Source organism: Convolutriloba macropyga, chromosome 6 (assembly GCF_964194025.1).
Source record: "Convolutriloba macropyga chromosome 6, txConMacr16.3, whole genome shotgun sequence".
Lineage (NCBI taxonomy): Eukaryota > Metazoa > Xenacoelomorpha > Acoela > Convolutidae > Convolutriloba > Convolutriloba macropyga.
In genome coordinates, this window is record NC_134473.1 from 61,877,030 (window position 1) to 61,900,851 (window position 23,822).

Consider the following 23,822-nt stretch of genomic DNA (forward strand, 5'->3'; position numbering starts at 1 on the left):
AATTTTTATGGTTTCTGATAGTTTTTGCACTCTGCTTCTACTTGTGAAAGAAAAACGCTAGTCTTGCATTGTTCCTCCATTTCGCAGAAATGTTAGATCAATTAGTTAGCACAATTGACTGTGTAGTGGTTGCATTTGTTCATTGGTCAGTTTGAGCTTGATTTTTAAACAAGATTAATCCTGCCCTCTCCAGTTTAGTATTCCACATTTTTCTTCAGATTATTTCTTTCCCCAACCGACTTTGGATCGCGGAAAAAAACCCCACGGAAAAAAACCAGTTAACTTTAGATAGGAAATAAACCGCCACGGAAAATAACCCCCACGGAAATAACCCACCATTTTAAAACTGAATTTCGGTCGTGATCATTTGTTCGGTTGTGATAGTTTCGTATCAAGTCCCACGGGCCGCTGAGGCATGGCCATAGCCCGCGAGGCATAGCTAGATGCGCAGCTCTTTAATAGTAAAGTGGAGGTTTATTTCCGAGGGGGTTTATTTTTTTTTGTTTGGGGTCCATTAGTTATTTTGCTTTTTTGGGGGTTTATTGGGTTTATTTTGAGGTATATTGTGGTTTATTTTTTAGGGATGAGTTTTTTTTTGGTTTGAAAATGAGAGTTGTTATTACTGTGTTGTTATTCGAGACTAAAATACTCATTTTTTAGGGAAAATTTGGTAATGTGTTCCGCTACTTTCGTGTAAAAAACAGAAGCTGAGCGCAATGTTTTAAACAATTTAAAAAAGTAATTATTTAAACAATTTAAAAAAGCCGCGTTTAAAAAATAAGTAATTATTAGCCGCCCTCAGCCTCTCAAACGGTTACATTTAGGCGCACACCATTTTTTACAATTCAAATATTTTTAATTGCTTTGGGGTGCTGTCTTTTTTAAGATCTGTGCACACATGATTTTTGAAGTCAAATTGGAGTAGTGATTTTGGTCACGCCGAAACAGGAAGTGGGGTGAAAAAGCGATTGGTTTTGAGGCGTGAAATTTTTCGCTCTAATTTTAAAGTAAAGTAGTGAGAAAATGGTGTTTGAACAAAAATTCGCTTTCTCGCTAGTGGTTTTTTGTTCACATTCGGCAATTTCACTTTGATGTTTACTGGTTTTTTTCGATTTTTTGATCGGATTTTTTTCTAATTGGTTTTCTCAGTCAATTCATTGTCCATTCTAGGCCTATTTTTTGTTTGAGCCATGTTTTCTTTTCTAGCTAGGGTGTTTTGTTCACATGTGGCATTTTGAGGTTGATTTTCTGTTCTTTTTTGTTATTAATTGCTCTTGAACGCAGTTCATAGCAATTATAGTAAACGTGTGTGTCTTTTTTTTATGCAAATTTTTCGCTTGACAGTTTTGCGTTTTTCTTCTAGAACATTCTTTGACTTCTCAAGTGACTTTTTCACGCTTTCGTTCTTCATTTTTGAGTGATCTCTATTGCTCTGAAGTAAAGCTAATATAAATTCGGTTGCAGAATAAGTGAGGTATGTGCTCTGTAGCGCAGTGGTTAGTAGTTGTGGCTGTGGATCGGGAGGGCAGTGGTTCGAATCCCGGCGGAGGAAAATTTTTTTGCACCCATAATTTGATTTAGGCTACAGCCCCTGAATTAAATTGCCTCGCCTGTCGTTCAAGAGCAATTCTTCCGACATTTGTCGGTTTATGTTTAAAAATGGTTTCACAATTCACTCATAGTCTGTTCTAGGTCTGGTTATTTGTTTAGTCACTGAAAATTCTTTAGGTTGTTTGTCAGGACTTGTCCTGTTTTTTTTTTAAATTCGCTTTACGTTTTTATCACATTTTTCGTTTTACATTGGTCACGACTTTTACGTTTGACTTCTGACTTACCTAACTCACTGTTTCAACTGAATGGTTTTTAAATCCGCACACTCAATGACTTGCGCAAGATAGTGATTACAGTCAAGGTCAAAAGAGCAAAATCAAAAGAGAAGGGATAAACCGATAAAGCCCGGTCATTAAGTCATTGAGAATTAGGTTATCAAAGTTCATTAGAATGTTTGCTAGCTGACATTGGTATTATGCTTTTCTGCTTTCAGTTTAGAAGCTGAATTAAGTATATATTGGTCAATTCTTTTTCTGTTTGAATCCTGATGTGCATCAAGCGCGTCAACGGCGGCTATTTTACCGGCAATCTGCCGTCTATGTTCTTACCTGTAGAATATCTTGGCGCCATCTACGCACATAGTATGTCCTGAGTCCTTGGTGAGTTCATACAGCTCATTTACGTACTTGGTCTGGAAATCTATGTCGTCGTAGCAGTCCTTCAAACCCTCCTCCTCTTTATCCAATTCCTCGATTTCACCTCTCATTTCTTCAATAGGGGGTACTTTGATTCCACCTATAAACAAAAATCAGTTAGAATTTCAAACCATATACAACGATTTTCTGAGAAATTTCTGGTTTCTACAGGAAATAAAACCTTTGGACAATTATGCCTTAAAAGTATTGAAAACTGTTTAAATCGAGAGGACTCAGGACTTTCTCAACTCTCATACTAAATTGATATTCGTAATGCAAGTTTTTCTTTTGTTTATTTTCATTTTTCAGTTAGAATTTCAAACCATATGCAACTGCAATTTTCCGGAATTCTGGTTTCTGTATGAATTAACATCTGGGCTATTTTGCCTGAAAATAAGTAGTACCGAAAACTCTGTTTTAAACAGTGCTGTATAAATCGAGAGGACTCAGTACTTTCCCAGCTCTCTTTCTAAATTGATCTCAATATTCTAGATGCTCTTTTTCTCATTGTATTTTTTCATCATGTTACCTAAAATACGGATCCAAAAGAGCAAATAACGTATTAGTTGGATTTTTTCGAGTCGAGAGTTCAGTCTAAAAAAGTTGAGACACACAGAAAAAATTTTCAATAGCTAGAAGAAGACCCCTATGTTGCCTTTGGGATCTATCAGTCCTTTCGATTACAGTAAGAGATCCCAGAGAAACCAGCTACTGAATCATGAAACGATTCTTCTATCCAAGTTTTCAGAATTTCAACTACAACAGATCATCTGAGTAGAAAGGCAAGGTAACGTACATTGCTCTGCTGTTCGATAGCTGCTAGTAAAAAAAAGTTATGATAAAAAAATGACTTCGTTTACCTGTGATGAATTTGGCACACATATGTCCTTGTAGCCAGAACATAGTGAACGTGTAGTACTGGTCCTGCATTCCAATGTACATTGTTTGAGGGTTGTCTGGAAAAAGGACTCCTTTGTAGAGGGGCACTGATAGTGTGTTCCTGCACTTGAGGTGCAAACTGTCCTCTAGGAAGGGGAACTTGTGTAGGTAGCCGGTGCAGTAGATTATGACGTCAAAGTCGCGCTGTGAACCGTCTTTGAAACTACAAATATTAATTGCTGTCTTTTCAGTTTACCTTTTTCAAAAATAACTATTAAAAGTCAAATCGAGTATTTAATTAGTGGGCAAAATACGAAAACGAATTTTCCGAATCGAAAATTTAAATATCTTTTTAAGATGTTAACAAGGTTCTTGGCGACCGAATGACAGTAATGATTTTTCAGATTAATGTTTATTTTTTTCCAAAAAAAAATTTATATGCCTAACTTTATTTTGTGCTTTTTAGGGGAGGTTTATGGAACACACTTTTAGACAGATCAAACTCCTCTTCTGTATGGTTTTCTCACAGTATATTAGACAGAACTTTAATTTAGAACTTGTTCAATCCCAACGCAAATTTTCATGAAATGGCCTATCAGGGGATCATTTCTTTACAGTGACCTCAATAATAGCATTGGTTATTAACTAACTTCTGTGAACTGAACGGCGTGGTCACACATTTGACGCTATTTAAATTAAACTCCGGTCAGTGAAACTATTCTTTGAACTTCAAAAATTGTTTGAGGCGCCGCCCCCTTTGGGTCGAATATTAGATATGACAATCTATAAATGATTAAAAATGTTTTTAGCCGTATATAACATTTAGAATGGTTATACAATTTATATTAGGTTTTGCAAACCACAATAAGAGCAGAAATGCTCATCAATTTGTCCACACAATCTTATTCAATAAATTTTGTTCACTTGTGAAAGTGAACATTTCTTAAATTTCCTAGAGCCTAGCATGTTGCTGTAACTTTAAAATACAATGTATTTTTGCCGTAAATATATACCCTGCTGTGATCTTTAATTGCTCTTGAACGAAGTTCATAGCAATTATTGTAAACGTGTATGTCTTTTTTATGCAAAATTTTCGCTTTTCAGTTTTGACTTTTTGAGTGACTTTTACGCCCTTGAATTTTTGCGTTTAGCATGATCTAAAATTCTCGCTCAATCACAATTTCAAGCAGCTGAACTCAATTGGCGGCAATTAAATACTAAAAGTCAAATAAAAAGTGCGCCGAACTGGTGTCATTTTTTTACTGTAAATCTTAATAGTGGTATATGTTAACCTCAATGTGGTTATTTGAAGCCCACTATAGAACTTCTTAGTCCCATTTTGCCCCCCCCCCCCCCCCCCCCCGACTGAAGCAGGCTGCAATTGATCAGAGCTCCCACTAGTCGTTCGAGAGCAATTCTTCCGACGTTTAGTCCGTTATGTTTCATATGGGGGGCTCACTGTTCTGTCCATTGGGTAAATCATACCCCTTTTTTTCTTAAAAACGTCTTATAATAACAGCAAAGTGGGTTGGATATGATGAGAGTTGGATATGTGCATATGGGTTTCACCTGACAGTGTTCCCCTCTATTTTCTGCAACAGTGGTCTCTGGTCTATTCCTATTGGCCAGTTGCTCTCAAGTGGACTACTTCTGTATGTTATTGTCACATACTCTGCTCCCGCTCTCATACACTGGATCGCTATGTCCTCAGCAGAGTAGGAGGCCCCAACTACTAGTAGACGCTTTCCTGAAATATTAAGTATTGTACGTACTCCTTGTTTTATGGTCTTGCTCTTATTGGTTTTATTGGCGAGTATTCGGTATACTAGGTTGAGTTTGTTCAGGTGTTAGACTTTTTTCACCTTCCACGTTGACCAACTTCAGGCCACAAGGCTAGTGATATTCAAGGTAGAAAACGTTTTTAGTCCTTTCCATTATAGCCACCATTAAATTATAGCACCCATTATGGTATATTTACGATAACTGGGGGATAACTGTATAATTGGAGGATTATTTGTTTTTAATAGCCGCTCAGCGACAGCTGGGGGCTCTTATTAGCCTTCTCTTGGCTTTTTTACAATCCAAAGAATTTGTATTGTATTCGTCTGTATTTTTACAATTCAAAGCATTTCAGCAAGAATTTGAATTGTGTTGGGGCGCTGGCTTTTTTCAGACTCGAAGAGGCTGATGGTTTTCTGTTTTTATTTTTTTGGTAAGTGGGCGAGCAAGAAAACCGGAAGCAAGGGAGTGAATAAAGTTTTTTCAATGAACAATTTCGAAGAGCAGAGAAAAGAGAATATTTCTTTTGTTAATACTTCCGTTTAAAACAGAGCGAGAAATGTAGGTGTGAAAAAATTTTAGCTAAGCGAGCAAAATGTTTTGTTCACGTGCTGCTTATTCAAGCTATTTTTTGTTTTTGAAATTTCTATGTCTAAAGAGGTATCTTAGACTAAAGTTTTTTTTCAGGTTGTTTTGATAGCTTGCCGAAGGTTTTCGGTAATTAAAGGTATATGATAATTTTATTTTTCAACTAATTCTCCGGTAGTAAGGCTATTTTGGCGATACTCCTTTGATATTTATACTTGTACAAATCCAAAACGTAGTCAACTTTTGTTTTTTTTTTGTTTAAATTTCTTTTTATTTAAATTTTATTTCATTTCAATTAGGATAGTCTTTTCTGTTTTTTGAAGCTCTTTGTTATCAGAAACTATTTATCGGCTGCTTTTTGGGGAGGTATGTTAAAGTCGTTTCGGAATTCTTCCGGCTATGTTTTTTTCAGATGTGTTCACACGTTTTCATGATTTTTGAAATCAAATTCGAGTAGTGATTCTGGTTACGCCGGAACAGGAAATGGAGCGAAGAAGCAATTGGTTTTGTGGCGTGAATTCCTTCTAATTTAAAAGTAAAGTGAGAGAACTGTTTTTGAAGAAAAATTCGCTTTCTCGGTTGTGATTTTTTGTTCACATGAGGAATTTTGTCTTTGGTTTTCACTGTTTTCTCAAATTTTTACTGCATTTTTCTCTAAATGGTTTACCTAATCAGTTCATTCTCCATTCTAGGTCTAGTTTTTTGTTTAGTCAATGTGAAGTCGTGAGTTGTAGGTCAGGACTTGTTCTGCTTTTTTGAAAGAGGTGTTCAATTTTTTCTATGATTTTGAGCTTTCAAAATGGGATCAACAGGAGACGATTAGAGGGCATTAAATTTCGGTAGAAGCCCTAACCTGGCTCCAGTAGTCTTTCGAGTGCTTATTGTGTTGAATCTACTCGGAAGGCCTAAATTCGAGATAAGTGTTTTTTGTAATATTTGCGCCCCAAATGGTTCAATTTTTCACGTTCACGGTTTTTTCGGCATTTTTATGAATTATTTGTTAGCATGGTACTGAAATAATGCTTTTCAAAGCTCATAAAGTTTACGTAAAAGCCACAAGTCTTTTTTTTTCTTTTTTGCGATACGTTTTGGTAATAGAAATTTAAACACCCAGCTCATGGCTTGAGTGGTTATTGAATATTTTTTAAAGACCTTAAAATGGTTTTGAGGATACTTGTATCAGCAAATTATAACTTGACAATTTTTGATTTTTTTTTGAAAATCGGTGTTTTTGAGTTTTTGATCTCTAGGGGTCCCTTAAACTTTTTATTACATTGAAATAGGTAATTCAGCAGTCTGTGGAGAGGACTATTCGGTTATGAATATAGTGTATCACGATTTTTTGCAACTTTTGAATAACATTTTTAGTTTTTTACTTTTTTTAAAATGTTTGCTTTTTAAAAATGTTTGAAACTTAATGGACAATTAAGTTTTTTACAGCATAAAAATGGTTGACTGGATAATGTGCAGAGGCAACTAATTGGCTATTAAGATGATATTTTTACGATTTTAAGTAATTTTAATAAAATCTGCGGTTTTTCCGTTTTTTATGAATCTCATTTCTTGCATATTTTGTCCTATAGGGAGCAATGAAACTCTTTAGAGCTTTGAAATGGGTAATTTGGTAGTTCCCTGAGGCTTTGTGATGCTTTGTTTGGTTGGCGTTGTTCAATTGGTCTGCCGGTCAGATAAAGAAATTTTTTACTCTGTAAATCAATTCTTTGGACTTTATTTCAGGACTTGTCCTGTTTTTCTTTTCTTTTCGTTCAAAACATTTTATTACGATCATATGACTTTACAACCACTTCGAATCTGCTATTTGTTCATTCCAGTAGTCTTTCAAGTGCTTATTGTGTTGAATCTACTCGGAAGGCCTAAATTCGAGATAAGTGTTTTTTGTAATTTTTGCGCCCCAAATGGTTCTATTTTTCACGTTCACGTTTTTTCCGGCATTTTAATGAATTGTTTGTTAGCATGGTACAGAAATAATGCTTTTCAAAGTTCATAAAGTTTACGTAAAAGCCACAAGTCTTTTTTTGCCTTTTTTGCGATACGTTTTGGTAATAGAAATTTTACCACCCAAAGTGATTGTTGTTTTTGCAATTTTTTTCCTGTTTTTAGTTCTTCTTTTTTGGGGGGACAATAAAGTATTTTTATTGCTTAAGTGGTTATTGAATATTTTTAAAGACCTTAAAGTGGTTTTGAGGATACTTGTATCAGCAAATTATAACTTGACAATTTTTGATTTTTTTTGAAATTCGTTGTTTTTGAGTTTTTGATCTCTAGGGGTCCCTTGAACTTTTTATTACCTTGAAATAGGTAATTCAACAATTTGTGGAGAGAACTATTTGGTTATGAATATAGTGCATCACAATTTTTTGCTACTTTTGAATAAAACTTTCAGTTTTTTACTTTTTTAAAATGTTTGCTTCTTAAAAATGTTTGAAACTTAATTGACAATTAAGTTTTTTACATCAGAAAAATGGGCGACTGGATAGTGTGCAGAGGCAACTAATTGGCTATTAAGATAATGTTTTTACGATTTTAAGTAATTTAGATAAAATCTGCGGTTTTTCCGTTTTTTATGAATCTCATTTCTTGCATATTTTGTCCTATAGGGAGCAATGAAACTCTTTAGAGCTTTAAAATGGGTAATTTGGTAGTTCCCTGAGTTTTTGTGATGCTTTGTTTGGTTGGCGTTGTTCACTTGGTCTGCCGGTCAGATGTAGTAATTTTTTACTTTGGAAGTCAATTCTTTGGACTTTGTTTCAGGACTTGTCCTGTTTTTCTTTTCTTTTCGTCCAAAAGATTTTATTACGATCATATGACTTCACAACCACTTCGAATCTGCTATTTGTTCATTCCAGTAGTCTTTCAAGTGCTTATTGTGTTGAATCTACTCGGAAGGCCTAAATTCGAGATGAGTGTTTTTTGTTATTTTTGCGCCCCAAATGGTTCTATTTTTCACGTTTACGTTTTTTCCGGCTTTTTTATGAATTGTTTGTTAGCATGGTACAGAAATAATGCTTTTAAAAGTTCATAAAGTTTACGTAAAAGCCACAAGTCTTTTTTTCTTTTTTGCGATACGTTTTAGTAATAGAAATTTAAACACCCAAAGTGATTGTGATTTTTGCAATTTTTTTCGTGTTTTTTCAGTTTTTCTATATTTGGGGGTCAATAAAGTCTTTTTATGGCTTGAGTGGCTATTGAAATTTTGTTTGAAAGTTCTTAAATTTGTTTTGAGGATACTTGTATCAGCAAATTATAACTTGACAATTTTTGATTTTTTTTATGAAAATCGTTGTTTTTGAGTTTTTGATCTCTAGGGTTCACTTGAACTTTTTATTACCTTGAAATAGGTAATTCAGCAGTTTGTGGAGAGAACTATTTGGTTATGAATATAGTGTATCACATTTTTTTGCAACTTTTGAATAAAATTTTCAGTTTTTTACTTTTTTAAAATGTTTGCTTTTTAAAAATGTTTGAAACTTAATTGACAATTAAGTTTTTTACAGCATAAAAATGGTTTTCTGGATATTTTGCAGAGGCAACTAATTGGCTATTAGGATAATGTTTTTACGATTTTAAGTAATTTTAATAAAATCTGCGGTTTTTCCGTTTTTTTTGAATCTCATTTCTTGCATATTTTGTCCTATAGGGAGCAATGAAACTCTTTAGAGCTTTAAAATGGGTAATTTGGTAGTTCCCTGAGGCTTTGTGATGCTTTGTTTGGTTGGCGTTGTTCACTTGGTCTGCCGGTCAGATGTAGTAATTTTTTACTTTGTAAATCAATTCTTTGGACTTTATTTCAGGACTTGTCCTGTTTTTCTTGTCTTTTCGTCCAAAACATTTTATTACGATCATATGACTTCACAACCACATCGAGTCTGCTTTTTGTTCATTCCTTCATACAACTGAATTGCCTACGTGATATCATTTTTCACTCTGTGTGGAGCGACTTTTTTGTTCATAAGCGAGATGAAGTTTTTGGTCACACGACCTATCTCACTCTCAAAAAAGATTTCCTGACTCTGAAACTGACTTTTCTTAACTTTATTCGAAATTAATGAGGTCAAGGGAATATTTGTCACTCTAAATAAAGGTTTTTTGCGAGCACCTAATAGAAGCAGCAATATAGATTCTTGATGAAAATATAACATCTGCAATTAATAAATTTTTTGGTCTGTTTGTTTTACCATCTTTTTGAGACTGCAGATGTACGAAGCTATTACTGCTGTTTTCTGGCAATCTGCCAGCTATTTTATAGCTTTGGCGATCATTGTGTAAGTCGTTCATGTATATAATTAACAGTAAGGGCCCAAGGTTTGATCCTTGTGGAACTCCCCAATTCACTTTCTGCCAATCAGGAGAGTTCTGTCAACCCTGTGTTGTCTCTTACTAAGATATGATCTGAACAAGTTTAAAATCAGACCTCGTACATTGTTGAGCTCTAATGTCTACGGCCAAATCTGATCATTGATTGTCGAAAGCTTTCTTATGATGTAGGGACAAACTGTTGATAGCAGTGGACAGGAAAAACTGGGATATAGAAGTAGTTTGTTTATCCGAAGGGGTGTTCAGTTAATTGTACGAATGCATCGATAGTACTGTTTATTTCTAAAACCAAATTGGTTATGGTATGGAAGTTCAAAGTGCTGAAAAGAAACACACAACCGGTTATACATTACTCTTTCAAAAATCTTGCTCGGATGAAGCGAGCATAAAATTTTTTGCGCTATATCCAATTAATTTGTAGAATGATTTGAATCTTCGAATTTACTTATCGTTAGGAATTTAAAGCGTTAACTTAGTAGGCGACAGTTGAGTTTTAATTCGCCCTGATCGCAGACTAACTGAGAGCAATTGTTTTCACGTTTTTCGGCTATGTTGACTTTTCTTCTATTTTATGCCTTTGAAGTGAGTTTACGGAAATCTGTACTAAAAAAACGGTAAATTGGGCTTATAAAACGTAACGCGGTTTAATTCTCTCGAGCTTTACCACTTTTATCTCACCAAAACATCTCCTCGTCAAAAAACATTGAAACAAACCAAAGTCGCTTATTGTAGCTGATATGGATGATGTTGATTCAGTGCGAACACAAGAGTCGCTCGTTTTATTTTCAAGTGGAACAGGAACAGAAACCGGACCCAGTCTTTATTCACCGACGAAATCATTTCTGCTCAATTCTGCACAGGGAATTAAGTAACAAATTGATACAGTAAACAGCTTTACAGTAAACAGAAGACCACTAACCAGTCCAAAGGACAATTTTATTTAAAGAAAAGTTAAAAACCAGTCTAACGAAAAACTATTTAAAGGCCATCATTGATCAACTCTCTAGAAAGCCGCATATAATTGCTGTAACTGAGATTCGGTTAAACAAATTTGGCAATGATTTCATTCTGCTCAGAGAAAATTCATAGATTTTTTTCATTCTGTGCAGAATTAATGCAGAATGTTGTTCTGAATTTACCATGATCAGTCCGAAAAGTGACATGATCAGAATACTTGGCAGAAAAAAATTCAGAATGAAAAGATTCTGAATCATTGCTGAAGTTGTCTGCTACGAACGTCCGGGATGTTTCTGATTTCCGAATAACAATTCTTCTCGAGGGCGCTGGAGCGGAGGCATTTATACGAGTTCGAAGTTTCAAGACACATTCAGAAGCGGAAGCTTTAATTGCTAAAACGGCAACAATTTACGTTTGCAGTTATATTTCGATTGCCATCCGGTTCATTATTTAGTCTCTTGTAATTGACGTTAAAAATTTCCAAATGAACAAAAGTTTTCAAAAATCATGTTATCATGCGGATTTTAATATAAATCTTTGAAAAAGTCACAGATTTTTCGAGTTATCTCAAGTTTCTAGTTGTCGTTGGGCTTCCTGTTACTAAAAAATTTATTGTGAAAGTAGAGAAACTTTATATTCAGCAAGTTGCCTAGTCATAAATCGGACCATGTCTGGAGCAATTTCTCTGTACATCACATCTTGTTACCAGCTGATCCGTATACTTGAATGTGACTGAATGCTCCCGAAAATGCAGGAGAAAACTTCACTAAAAGAGTTGTTATTTTGGGGTTTCAATGTGTTAATAATCAACTGAGTGAAAATGATTTAGAGTGTTAACCCTGAAACTGCGAAAAAAAAACGTTCAAGTTATAGAATTGTCTATCGCTTTTTGCTGTATTTAGCCTTCCAAGAAAAATAAACAAGGGTAGCAAAAATTGCATGACCCATCAAAATTATTCCTGCAGCAAGACAAAAAAATGAATTGTGTAAGGTATACGTTTCAGATCCAACAATTTCGAAGAAATGAAGATCTCGAATAATAATGGCAACGTTCTAACGCGTAAAACTTTTATGTTTATGGAAGAATAATTTAGGTAAAACCGATTTGAAGCATTACTGCAGTTAGGACTTTTGGTCTCCAAATCAAAGGCATATTTGGCTGAAATTTATGAATATAATTCCTCAAAATGTGTCCTCATGTCGCAAATATAGGTGCACGTTTTAGTGCTAGAACAGTGAAAACCGACATTTTTCTTAGGGGACAAAAAAAATTTTCTAAATTCAGCGATTAGATTTTAAAAGCATAATTTGCAACTTGCAAATTTAAAGTACTGCTGTTCATTATACTTGGAATCTGCTGTTCGGGAATTAGTAGTACACTAGGTATGATCATTAATAGTTTTTATCAAATACCGGGTTTATCCAGCGCTGTTTAAGATTGCAAGTGTAACTCCAATACAAAAAGATGGTGAGAAATGAATTTTGAACTTTTAGACCAACAAGAATCCAAATTGCAGTAACGATGAGTTGCAGAAAATTTTGATCGAGTTGATCAATGAATGAGATACAATATGGTTGCAGCAAAATCTTCGTTTTTGAGATTAAGCACTAAAATTTACAATGCTTTCCAGATTTTGTCTTAAGAAAACCTAAAAACTCGACTCCTGAGGATGAGAGTACTCACAAGTTTTTTTGATTCAATTATATTAATTGTGTACGAAACTTAGAAAGCGGGTTTTCTGAATAGTTTTCCAAAAACGATATGGCGACAAAATGTCTGAGAATTTTGGAATAATTGAAGGTTTCATCAATATATGAGTGTCATTGTATTTACTTGTTAAATCGAATTGTTTATTCAAAGCTAGACTTGTACCATAGAAGGCTATTATCAAACAAGAGGAAAGGTATGCAGAGTGATTTCCTTGACCATGTTGAAATGTAAAGCTAAAATACTCTCGGTTGAAATTAGGACCATCTGGCCAGTGCTCTCTGGAAAGCCTGATTGTCAATCTCAAAATTTTTACAAATAAAAGTTTGAAAGTTTCATTTTCGCTGGACTTCAAGGGCATTTTCTTAATTGGAAACCTATAGCTGGTAATGTTGTTTTCAAATAATGCTTAAAAATGAGATTTGGTATGCCTCCTCATTCTTTTGTATTGTACCTTTGGACAGCTTCTGGCTTGTGCGGGATGGGCTGTCTTTCAGAGATCAAGGTGCGGAGCTATTTGCTGCCTTTAATTCGTTCTCGATTTCGTTCGCAATCGAAATCCGTTCTGATCAGTAAAGAACTGTACTGAAGCTACTGGTCCTACTGGTGCAACTGAGAAATGACTCTCTTGGGCTTAGGGCTGCTTTCTGTTGCAGATCACAATGACATGCATGCCTTTTTATGCATTATATATGACGTTTTTACTGCATATCCTTAATTGTTGTCGTTTTTATGCTTATTTGTGCTGAATAGTGATTTTTCTAATTCAATTGCGTTATCATGACTTGCCCTCAATAAGAATATTGCCCTGCTGGCTTTCTGGTTGGTCCAGTTTTGTATAAGTTTATACACTTTCTGATTTTGTATTTTAGTTTTTTTCTTCCTGAGTTCGTGGTTTTTAGTTGTTTATTCGTCGCTGCTACGAGAAATTTGATCCAAAAGCTGACGCAATATTCTGGATAAATCTGACTTCATTTTCATCTCTTGCTTTTTTGAGAGATCGAACACTGTATTGTAATAAATAGCAATATTGTAATAACTCAATAATTGTAGTATTGTAATAACTCATTGACTTATACAAGCGAACGAAAGGTAATAAACAAAAATTTGTCAATTATCACATGCATTATTGATGGTCCGTAGCTTCCTTCGTTGAGTTATTAGATGTGTTTATGCCTTTCTAATAATTTCAGTTTGTCTAATGAAAAGTGCTTCAAATTTAAATTCATATTCATTTTTAAGTTTGGTAATTGATACTCGCAGCTAAATTTTGTCAGCTTTTGATTTCTGAAGAATACAATCAACCACCCTGTCTTTCGACAGCTATTCTTTATTAATAGTTTTGCTTACCTTTGTAACGCGACGCATCCATGAACTGCTTTGAGTGAATAACCAGACCTGGAAATGTCTCTTGGCCAGGGTAGGAGACATAGTTGGGGAAGTTGAAATGCCCAGTGGCTACTATCAAGTAGTCAAACAATTCTTCTGTTTCTTCTCCTGTGGGTAAACTCCTACTTCTGACCGAAAACTTCTTGGAGTCCTTGTCATACGTCACGTGTTCAACCCATATTGAGAATTTGATGTATTTCTTGAGATCGAATTTATCTGCAAATGTTTGCAGATAATTTACTATGTATGGTCTGTCAGGGAAACAAGGGTACCCAGTGAGGTCTGGGTCTTTAAGGGGAAAGAGGTGCTCTGGTAGTTCCAGCAGCTCTTTGGGTCCATTGCTGATGAGATTGTAGTACATTCCAGAATGGACCTCTATTCCGTCCTCCTCCAAACCCTCTTTGCCCCTAAATGTTGCATCGTGCTTATAAAGACCCATTTGCATTTTAGAGCTAATTAAAATTTTTTAGCTACTTATGACGATGCTGATTTTGATGATTGGTTGAAAAAGACTTTTGTAAATTTATACAGCACACATTTATTATCCTGAAAATCACTCAGACGATTCTACTCACTACAGTTCAGTTGCTTACTAGAATGCTTGATTAAAAAACTTGTAGCAGAAAAAAGCGTTTTTACCGAACCCCCGCTCCGAATAGCACTTAGCAAAAACCCGCAATTAAAAGCCAAGTGCCAAGTGCTATATTGTATGAAGATAGAGTTATCGTTACAATTTCCTTTTTATCTTCATACAATATAGCACTTGGCACTAGCACTTACATAGCCGCTTCTAAAAGATAGAAAAAGGTATGAGCAAACTAAGAAGAGAGTTATCATATGGCGACAGAGATGTTGAACGCTTACTTCTGTTAAAAAAGAGGAAAAATTTGCAACTCATGGAATTAGCCATTAACGGAAAAACTTGCAATCTTCGAACCATTAGAAAAACAGACACTGGAATTAGCCTTTTTATCGCACAAGAAGACAACAAAACTGACATCAAACGGATCCGTAGTACAAAAAACTCAGGAAGTTTACAATATCTTTCAAAATTATCGAATTCGAGAAATTAACCACACTACAAGCACAAACCGACTCAACCCATTCAAAATTATATGAGCAATCAAACCATTTGCTTTGCTAGTAAAGAACAAATACAAAGCTAGCCACAACAATACTTCTTTGACGCTGTTGGAAGGCTATCAACCTAGAAACCCATTCGTATTCTTCAACGACAAAACAATTGACAGAAAAGTAAGTCAAAAACTCGAAGAGAAGAACCAGAAAAGACCAAAAAAACAGCCTTAACTGGAAGTTCTTTGACATAGCTAAATTGGGGAAGCGCACGAATTGCTCGTTCCACAAAAAACACTTCATTAAGAAACTGATTAAAACAAAATGGCAGATCCAAATCCTCCTCACATACAACTGAAAAGATTCTCAGGACTACCAAACAAAAACTAGCCTGAATTTGAAGGACTATTGAGAACAAGCACTGCCTTATCTAGAATTCCTAAAGCGAATCACCAACGTGCACGACATCGTCCCCTACACATAGCCGGTAATGCACTCAACTATTACCTTCGACTCGCCGAAAACACAAGAAACTATTTAGATGATTCGCTTCACAACTATGCAACCGATATGCTGGAGCAGACCAAAGAAGAAATTTTGTGCTTAATCTGCAATCGAGAAAGTTTTATCCGGTGAAAGAACAACCAGATGACTTCCTCACAGATCTTCAACGCCTCGCCAACCTCACAATTGTGGAGGACCCTGCAGCTCACATAGACCGCACTGACGAAAGAACAAGACGAATAAGAGAATAAGTCATTCAAGGCATGCCCTTCAAGTACAAGAAAGTGTTGCTGAAAGAAAATGACAACATCACAGTAAACGAACTATGCGCTATCATCAAAAGACGAGTCCGAATTTATCAGATAAAACCCGAACCACAATACCCCACGGAATTCTTTACATTTAACCCATCAGGAAACCCTGCAGTGGCCCGAGCCATAGAAAGCATAATGGCGGCAGGAATAGCATCAATGCAAGCAGCACAGCCACCGCATCAACGCGTGGAGAGTACTCAGTACCCTAGATACAGACGAGGAAATAACTACAGAGGCTACAACTACAACAGACAAACGTGCCAGTATAATGGAAACAAAAATGGCCGAGGATACAGTTACAACTACAACAGCAGAGGATGTAACCGTGGAAGCTTTCAGAGAGGTCGAGGAAATCATGAGCACACTGCCCGAGATTCTCCAGAACATCAACTAGCATACCGCGATGGACATATATCATCTAATCAGCCATCAACAAAACTAAATACCTGCATTTTTTTCTACAACATAAATCAGATAGCATGACAAACTATAGCGAAAATATGTTTATAATACCTCTGCAGTTCGAAACATTAATATTGAAAGCATAGCAGACACTGGAGCATTCAGCAGCGCCAGGTCAAAGAAACATTTTGATAAAATAAGCAGAAACGTCTACCAAAAAGTTTCATTGATTTTTTAAAAAACCGTCCATATTTTAGAAAAATTTTTGAAAAATAAAAACGAGTCCTTTTATTTAAGTGAAATTTCAAATAACTTGTTTCCTGTTTTGCTTCATCTGATTACATTATGAGATAATAGTTGGAGAAACCGAGTTCTGACTTTGCGACGGAATCTTAAATCTTTTTTAAGAGTTGAATTCTTCTCGAAATTGTGTAAACGATAACTATGCGTATCAATATGTACTAAATCACAAAAAGGCATTCCGCTGAAGTAACCATTTGTTCACGACTGCAAAAGAATTATCAAATGCTATGTCAATTGCCTAGTTAACACTCTATTTATTATCTACATATTTAAATAAATATAGTATGCCAGCTCCAGGTCAACATTACTAAATTTTTTAAACCGAGGAGATGTGCCTTGTCAAACTGAGAACTGTTTTGTTTTGTATTTCATTAACTGAAACTTTATAACGCATAATTTTTCTCTCGTTCGTTAGCTTTTGTTATAAGTGTTTTTTTCGTGCGTTTTTAGGCCACCCAAATAAATACAACTCATAATTAGGTTGATCAAAATTATGTGATATCATGCCCCGATTTTGTACACGAGAGGGAATTCTGCCATAGTTGGGTTTGATTATTGTAAAAAGAAAGAAAGAATTGAATTCTCCTGATTTATATAAATAAGCATCAAATCAAAATAATAATTTCATAATAACTTAATCGAGATACCTAGAGAGGACAGCCCTCGGGACTATATAGCCAACAAGATTCTGCCCTTCTAATTAACCACTTTACAAACTTCCAACAAAAAATGAAAAAAAAATTGTATTCTATTTTTGACACAAAAAAGGGTGCTTAAAGGTCTTTCCCTTGTAGCTATCACCTCCTCAACCTCTTGGTGTATTTGGTGAAACAGTTACTGATTAAAACTTTAAAAAGTTTTGAAAATTTTTTAAAAGTTTTTTTCGGTCTTTTTTAAATTTTTTCAGAAAAGTTTTGCGTTCTATTGATGCTACCGAGGTCATTGGTACAGAAAAGCCGACCCTATTCGGGTACTCTTTTGGCATGTAGGCAAGGGGTATGCAAAAAGGTCCAGCTCTTAGTCGGAAAACATGTTTTACCAATTCTTGGTTAAATAAGTTGCTGTATATCCCTTCATTGTATCAACGAGAGTTTGTCTAGCTAGAATGTTGTTTAGTTTAACAGCTCCATATTTCGCAGAACATCTTTCAAATCTAGTCTTACAGAATGGTTCATTTAAAAGGCGGAAAGAAGGGCTTCTGGTGTTTTTTGGCTTTTGAAAGCTAAAAAAAATTTCAAAAAATTCTGAATGCAAATTGTTCATTGATATCAGAACGATTTTCAAGGGCTCCTAAATATGTAGTTCAAAAACAGTGAGTATTTGATTCTTCACGACTATGTCTTCTTAGTGATCAAAACTCTTACTATTGAATTTTAATTTTTTAAGGATATTTATTTTTTTTGTAAAATAGCAAATGATGTACAGCCGTGTACTAATACTCCATATTGTATGGTGGGATTACCATTGCTCTTATAATATTGTATTTATTGTTGTCTGTGAACAAAATGCTTTAACTTAGAAATTATTCCGCACTGTTTTCCGAGTCTCTTTTAACATATTCAACATGAGAAATAATGGATTGTTTTGAGTCCAATAGAAACTGGACAGTTTTTTTGAGAAATTTTTGTTAGAAGTTTTAGTACAGTTGAACAGTTTTCTCCAGATTTAGAGACAACTTGTTGGCTACCAGACGACTGCTTATAGCTGATAAATTACATTCATTTTTACTTTTTTTCAGGCCCAAAGATGATATATTGGTGTCATCCGCAAATGGAAGGATTTCAGAGGTTTGCAGAAGTTCGGTAATTCCTTGATCTAAATTATGAACAGAAGAGGACCTATTATGGACCATTGTGGAACAACTCATTCGACTTTACATTAATTCGAACATTTACCATTTACTTCAGTTTTTGATATCTATTGGCTAAATATGACTAGAGGCAGCTGTAACATTTGTCAACCACGTAATAAAGTTTACGTTTTTGTTGTAAAATTTTGTTAATTATCGTATCAAATGTTTTATGAAGGTCGAGGAAAAAGCTTAAAAGGTCAACAATTCAACAATTCTATTGTTCTGATTTTTTTCATTGAACACTACCATTGCATCAATGGTGCTATGTTTTGTCTGAAACCAAACTGCTGACTTGTAAATAACGAGAGCTCTTTGAAAAAACAGAGAGCGTGTTAAAAATACGTTCAAATACTTTTACTCCATATTGATAGTAATGAAATGGGCCTATAATTATTTTCATCACTTTTATCTCCTTTGTGCAATGGAGTAACCTTTGCTCTAGCCAACAGTTTGGGAAACACACCATGATCGAGAGAGAGAGAGAGAGAGATTGATCAATTTTGTTAGGAAGCTGTTTCATCAGAAGTTATCTTCACTAGGCTTTTACATATACTGTCAAGTCCTGATGATGATTTTTTATCCATATCTTTTTTAATTTCTTGACTTGTTCATCACTGGCTTTTTTTTGCGATATTTTTGCCAATGTTTGCAAAGTAATTACTGAGAGCGAGTGATATTTTCAGTACTATTTTTTCAGTACTATTTTTTCAGGGTTCTGACCTAGAGAGGATAAAAGAGTACTTTTCTGCTGGATAAATTTTATTACAGGGAGATCATTTAAGAGCTTTTATTTTTGTCCTGAGTCTCGTATGCATGCTTTGAAGTTATTGGCGTAAAAATATTTTTTAGAGCGCCTTACCAGATTTTCAATTTCTTTCTTTAACTTTGAAAATTTTTTAGATGTACCTCTTGCCGAAATTGTTTGAACTAATACTGAGCTGCATCTTTTTTATACCGAAGGTTTTTGATCTTTTTAAAATACAGTTCTTGAGCTATAGGTTCTCATTGGGCAAATTTATCAGTTATCTCAATAAACGGATAATTGAAATTATTAAGGGCTGGATCTGCATCATCGTACTCTAATATATTTGGTTTGTTTTTGCTCGGATAATCTCATAGATTGGATTTGTTGATCATTATTTGAGAGGGGGATTTGAGAAGAGAAGTATCACGATAAGTATCGTTTATTTCTTTGCCATTTCTACCAAACCTACGATTTGTATCACGATAGTGATCAGCAAAGTTTTGATGTTCCAAGAGTGATAAATATGGCTCGGATATGTTCTGCAAAAATCTCTGGTCAATACATGTTGCTGAATTATTAGTGAACCTTGTTGGAGGCGAATTAAAAATTTGGAAACAATTTGAATCAATTATTTTCAGATAGGTGCAGGCTAATAGATTCTCAGAGGAGATATTAATGTTAAAATCACCGCAAATTATAGTAAATAAGCTGGGAGAACTTCCTGTCACCAAATAACATTCAAGCTTTTCAATGAACTTGATTTGATTAGTTCTGGGGGGTTGTAGATAACAATGATTTTAGAGATATCATCATTTTTGCCAATTTCAACAGAGAATGCTTCACCGAATGTTTTATGAAAAATTTTATAAGGTTGAAGTCATTGCAAATTTGTATAGTTACAACGCCGCCTCTGGTGGTACGACTTATTGTTATTTCTTGATTATAACCGTGTATTTAGAAATTTTCGGGTCGTCCTTTTCGTTTAACCATGTTTTTTTAGACAAATAATAGCTGGAAGAGATTCAAGACCTAATACAGGTGCTTCTAAGCTGTCCAGGTTCGTTTTAGATCAAAAAATGTTATTTATCAGTTTTTGATCTCTATGACAAGAGCTTTTACTAGGTTTCATTACTCCGAACATTCTGATCTTTACCATCAGCATAATTTATAACCTCATTGGGTTTATCATTAGCCTGATTATGGTCTTTTAAGGCCTTAACAAACGCACGAACCAAAGCACTTATAAGATTTTAACTAGTGGGGCCGAATAGTCATTTTCATCTAGAGCAGACAATTGTAGTCGCTTCCGTTCAACAATTTGCGATACGTCAGTTGTCGGTTTTCGGAAGAGCAGTGGAATTTTTATTGGTGGTTCAATGGGCGTCACCTTTATAGATTCGTCAATAACTGGTCTTCGCTTGAGACTGTGTGGATGTTGGTTCTGTACGGAAAGCTTCTTAAGCTCATACTAAATGTCAGTTTATAGCATCATTATTAGGCATATTTTGATTCCATCCGTAAACATCTTGTCTTCGCGTGATAGTAGACCTAATTGTTTAGCTTTACTTCGCAGTTCTCGATCTCGTGGCGCCAAACCTTCTTCAACGGTGAACGGTTTGTTAAGCGAATTTGCGACTCCTTTAAGCCAAGATCTTCTCCAAATTATGTCTCGATCAGCATGGTAGATGAACTCTACAATGACCGGAGCGCCAGGATTTTGACTGAAAGGATGACATGCTGCAAATTGCGAGGAGTTGAAATTGATTTGAAAGATCTCGTTGAATAGGTAGATTATGCTTTCAAGGTATCTCCTTAATCAGGCTAGAGAAGTTAAGGCAAAGTTTTCTGGAGTATTTTTTTCTAGCTCAACCACCCGTTCTTCATCTATTTTGTGAAGGACGTTTGTGTTTTTGTGATAATTGTTGTGATAAACTTATTAAATAGTTTCAGAGATGTCAAATGAGACAGAGGCAAATGATCTTCCCAACTTGAGATTTCTAGATCAAACCCCTATTCTGAACAAACAGGACGCGAAGCGGGCCAAACCTGATTCAAGTCCAAGTTCAGATACCTTCGATGAAGATTTATTTTTATCTAAAATTGACAAAATGCTCGAAAGCCGTATCAGCAGCATCATTCCTGCTTGTATTAGTCAAATTATCACTCAAGTTCGAACGGAAATTCAAGTAGCTATTCCAAGTGCAGTGAAGCAAGCAGTAGAACAGGTCAAAGAGGAAATGAAAGCCGAAATTATCAAGCATATTGAGGACGACCTTTACTATCAAGAAGAACGCTGCAATGTAACAGCAATGTCCCAAGCCGAAACTGTTGAAAATTATACAAGAAGGGACAACATCCGTATTAGTAGCGTTCAGGAAGACTTAGATCATACTGGTAATCGAAAGGTACCAGAGAAAGATTCCGTGACCATCAAAAAAGTTATTGAAGTTGCAACATCAATAGGAGTGGAAGTCGACGAAAGGGACATCTCAACGGCACATAGACTCCCAGGCAGGAAAGCGGGTGAACGCTTTATTATTGCCCGTTTTGCTAGACGGTTGGTGAAAACGCAGATACTCCGAAACAAAAAGAAGTTGTCGGAAGTTGGAAGTAATGTAAAAATCTTCGAAGACATATCACCTGCTAGAGCAAAGTTTCTGGCAATGATGAAAAGAGATCCTAGGGTTGAATCAGCCTGGACAAGGGAGGGCACGATTTTTTACCTATGGAAAGAAAACAAAAGAGTGTACAGAGTGTTTGATCTGCTTGAAGCAGCCAGGAACCTGAATTATAATTTTCCAGACTTTGTTAAATGTTTCCAACCATCCAATAGCAATATTTTTCCCACCTCCTCGTGCAGTGACTTCACCTAAATCTAAAACTTCAAATTCTTGTTCACTTACTATTCTAAATTTAAACGTTCGCTCCTTAAAAAAACATATAGAGGACCTGGAAGCACTTGTACATAGTCTTGAGTCTCCACCTGATATTCTTTGCTTGACTGAAACTTGGCTATCTAAAAACGACGACCCAAAATCACTACTGGTAACTGGTTACCAAAATGTAGCTTCAAAAGTTCGTGACTCAAAAGGCGGTGGCATTATGATTCAACTAACAGCTAACTGCTCTATTCAAAAAGAACTGGATTGCGTGATCGAGGAGTCTTTATTTGCGACCATAGAAAAACAAGGATACGAGTTCCGGCTAGTGGTAATATACAACAAACCAAGAGCAAATAAACTTGATTTTGTGGACTTAGTAGAAGAAGTTTTGGGAAATTTAAATTCCAAATTCTTGCCAACTGTAATATGTGGGGATATTAACATTGATACGATGAAACAAAATTTGCTCACGAAAAAATATAAAAACGCCATTCATTCAAATGGTTTTTTTATAACACCCAATAAACCCACCCGTGTTACAGAAAAAGCAGCAACTTGCTTAGACCACTTCATTTTTCAAAATTTGATAGGGGATGTTCACATACTTGAAAATCAAAGCTTTTCAGACCATTTTCCTGTTACGTTGAAGTGGACAGTGAAAGCAAATGACCTGGAAAGCAAAATTGTAAGGGATACATCATTTCTTCGTAACTGCAGTATTGTTGAAAAATACTTATCTGCCTTGAGTCACGAACTTTGTAATGTTTTTTCAGCACACAGTGGTTGTGCAAATTCATGCTTTAGTGCCTTTCATCACATTTTTCTAACCGTTACTGAGCAGTACGCTCCACTAAAACGTATCACCCCGCACAATCGAAATTCTACACCTAAATGGTTCGACAACAAAATAAAAAATATACGTACGCAGCGGAATCTTATTCACAGGAAATGGAAAGCAGACAAGTCAAATGGCTCTCTGCGCAACAAGTTTACAGATATTAGACTTCAATTGGAAAAAAGTATTAAAACGGCGAAAAAGGTTTATTATCGAAACATGTTCGAAAAATGTATCGGAGACTCAAGACAAACATTTAAACTTTTAAATGAGCTGTCAGGAAAACATTTGGTAAATAATGCAGTTCCAAAGCTTTCCTCGTGCATGTCGGATACTGCACCTAACTCATCTAATCTTCAAGTAGCTGAGAAATTTAATGAGTTTTTTGCTAGTATTGGCAAAAATATTCAGCGCAGTATTCCTTCCGAGGCAGTCACACCCCTGACTGATGTTAATATGACATTGAGAGTATATCCAGTTTCTGATACTGAGATAAGTGCAATTATTGATTCACTTCCGGAGAAATCTTCATCCGGTGAAGATGAGATTAGTAATATTGTAGTGAAGACAACAAAATCTGTTGTCACGAAATACCTCACATCGTTAATTAATCAATCATTTCGTGAAGGAGTTTTTCCCACTGAGCTCAAAAAAGCAAAAGTCATTCCATTGCATAAAGAGGGATCAAGACTAGAAGAGAACAGTTATAGGCCAATTTCTCTGTTAAATGTTTGGAGTAAAATATACGAGCGGGCAATGTTCTCTAGAATTTACGAATACCTGGAACATTTTAATCTTCTCTATCGCAAGCAATTTGGTTTTCGCAAAAAGCATTCCGCCATAGATGCATTGGCAGAGTTAACTGAAAGAATAAGAGTAAGCCAATTCAAAGTTGTCAACTTTTTTCTGGATCTACAGAAGGCATTTGATACACTAGATCATCAAATATTGCTCCGTAAGCTCGAAAGTTATGGTATTCGTCATAAGTGCCTAGAATGGTGTAAAAGCTATTTATCTAATAGAACTCAGA

General features: G+C 35.3%; 2 protein-coding genes across 2 annotated transcripts in view; one reads left to right on the forward strand and one right to left on the reverse strand.

The window, feature by feature from the left end:
- The window catches only part of LOC142341826 (uncharacterized), a 78,884-nt gene that overhangs the window by 28,696 nt on the left and 26,366 nt on the right, over window positions 1-23,822 (forward strand). The window lies entirely within an intron of this gene.
- The window catches only part of LOC142341827 (trimethylamine monooxygenase-like), a 28,249-nt gene that overhangs the window by 881 nt on the left and 3,546 nt on the right, over window positions 1-23,822 (reverse strand). Inside the window, exons 2-5 of the mRNA XM_075393078.1 lie at window positions 13,843-14,288; window positions 4,695-4,872; window positions 3,107-3,348; window positions 2,160-2,346 (exon numbers count right to left, since the gene is read on the reverse strand). Coding sequence (XP_075249193.1) covers window positions 2,160-2,346; window positions 3,107-3,348; window positions 4,695-4,872; window positions 13,843-14,288 — 1,053 coding nt within the window. The remainder of the gene's footprint in view (window positions 1-2,159; window positions 2,347-3,106; window positions 3,349-4,694; window positions 4,873-13,842; window positions 14,289-23,822) is intronic.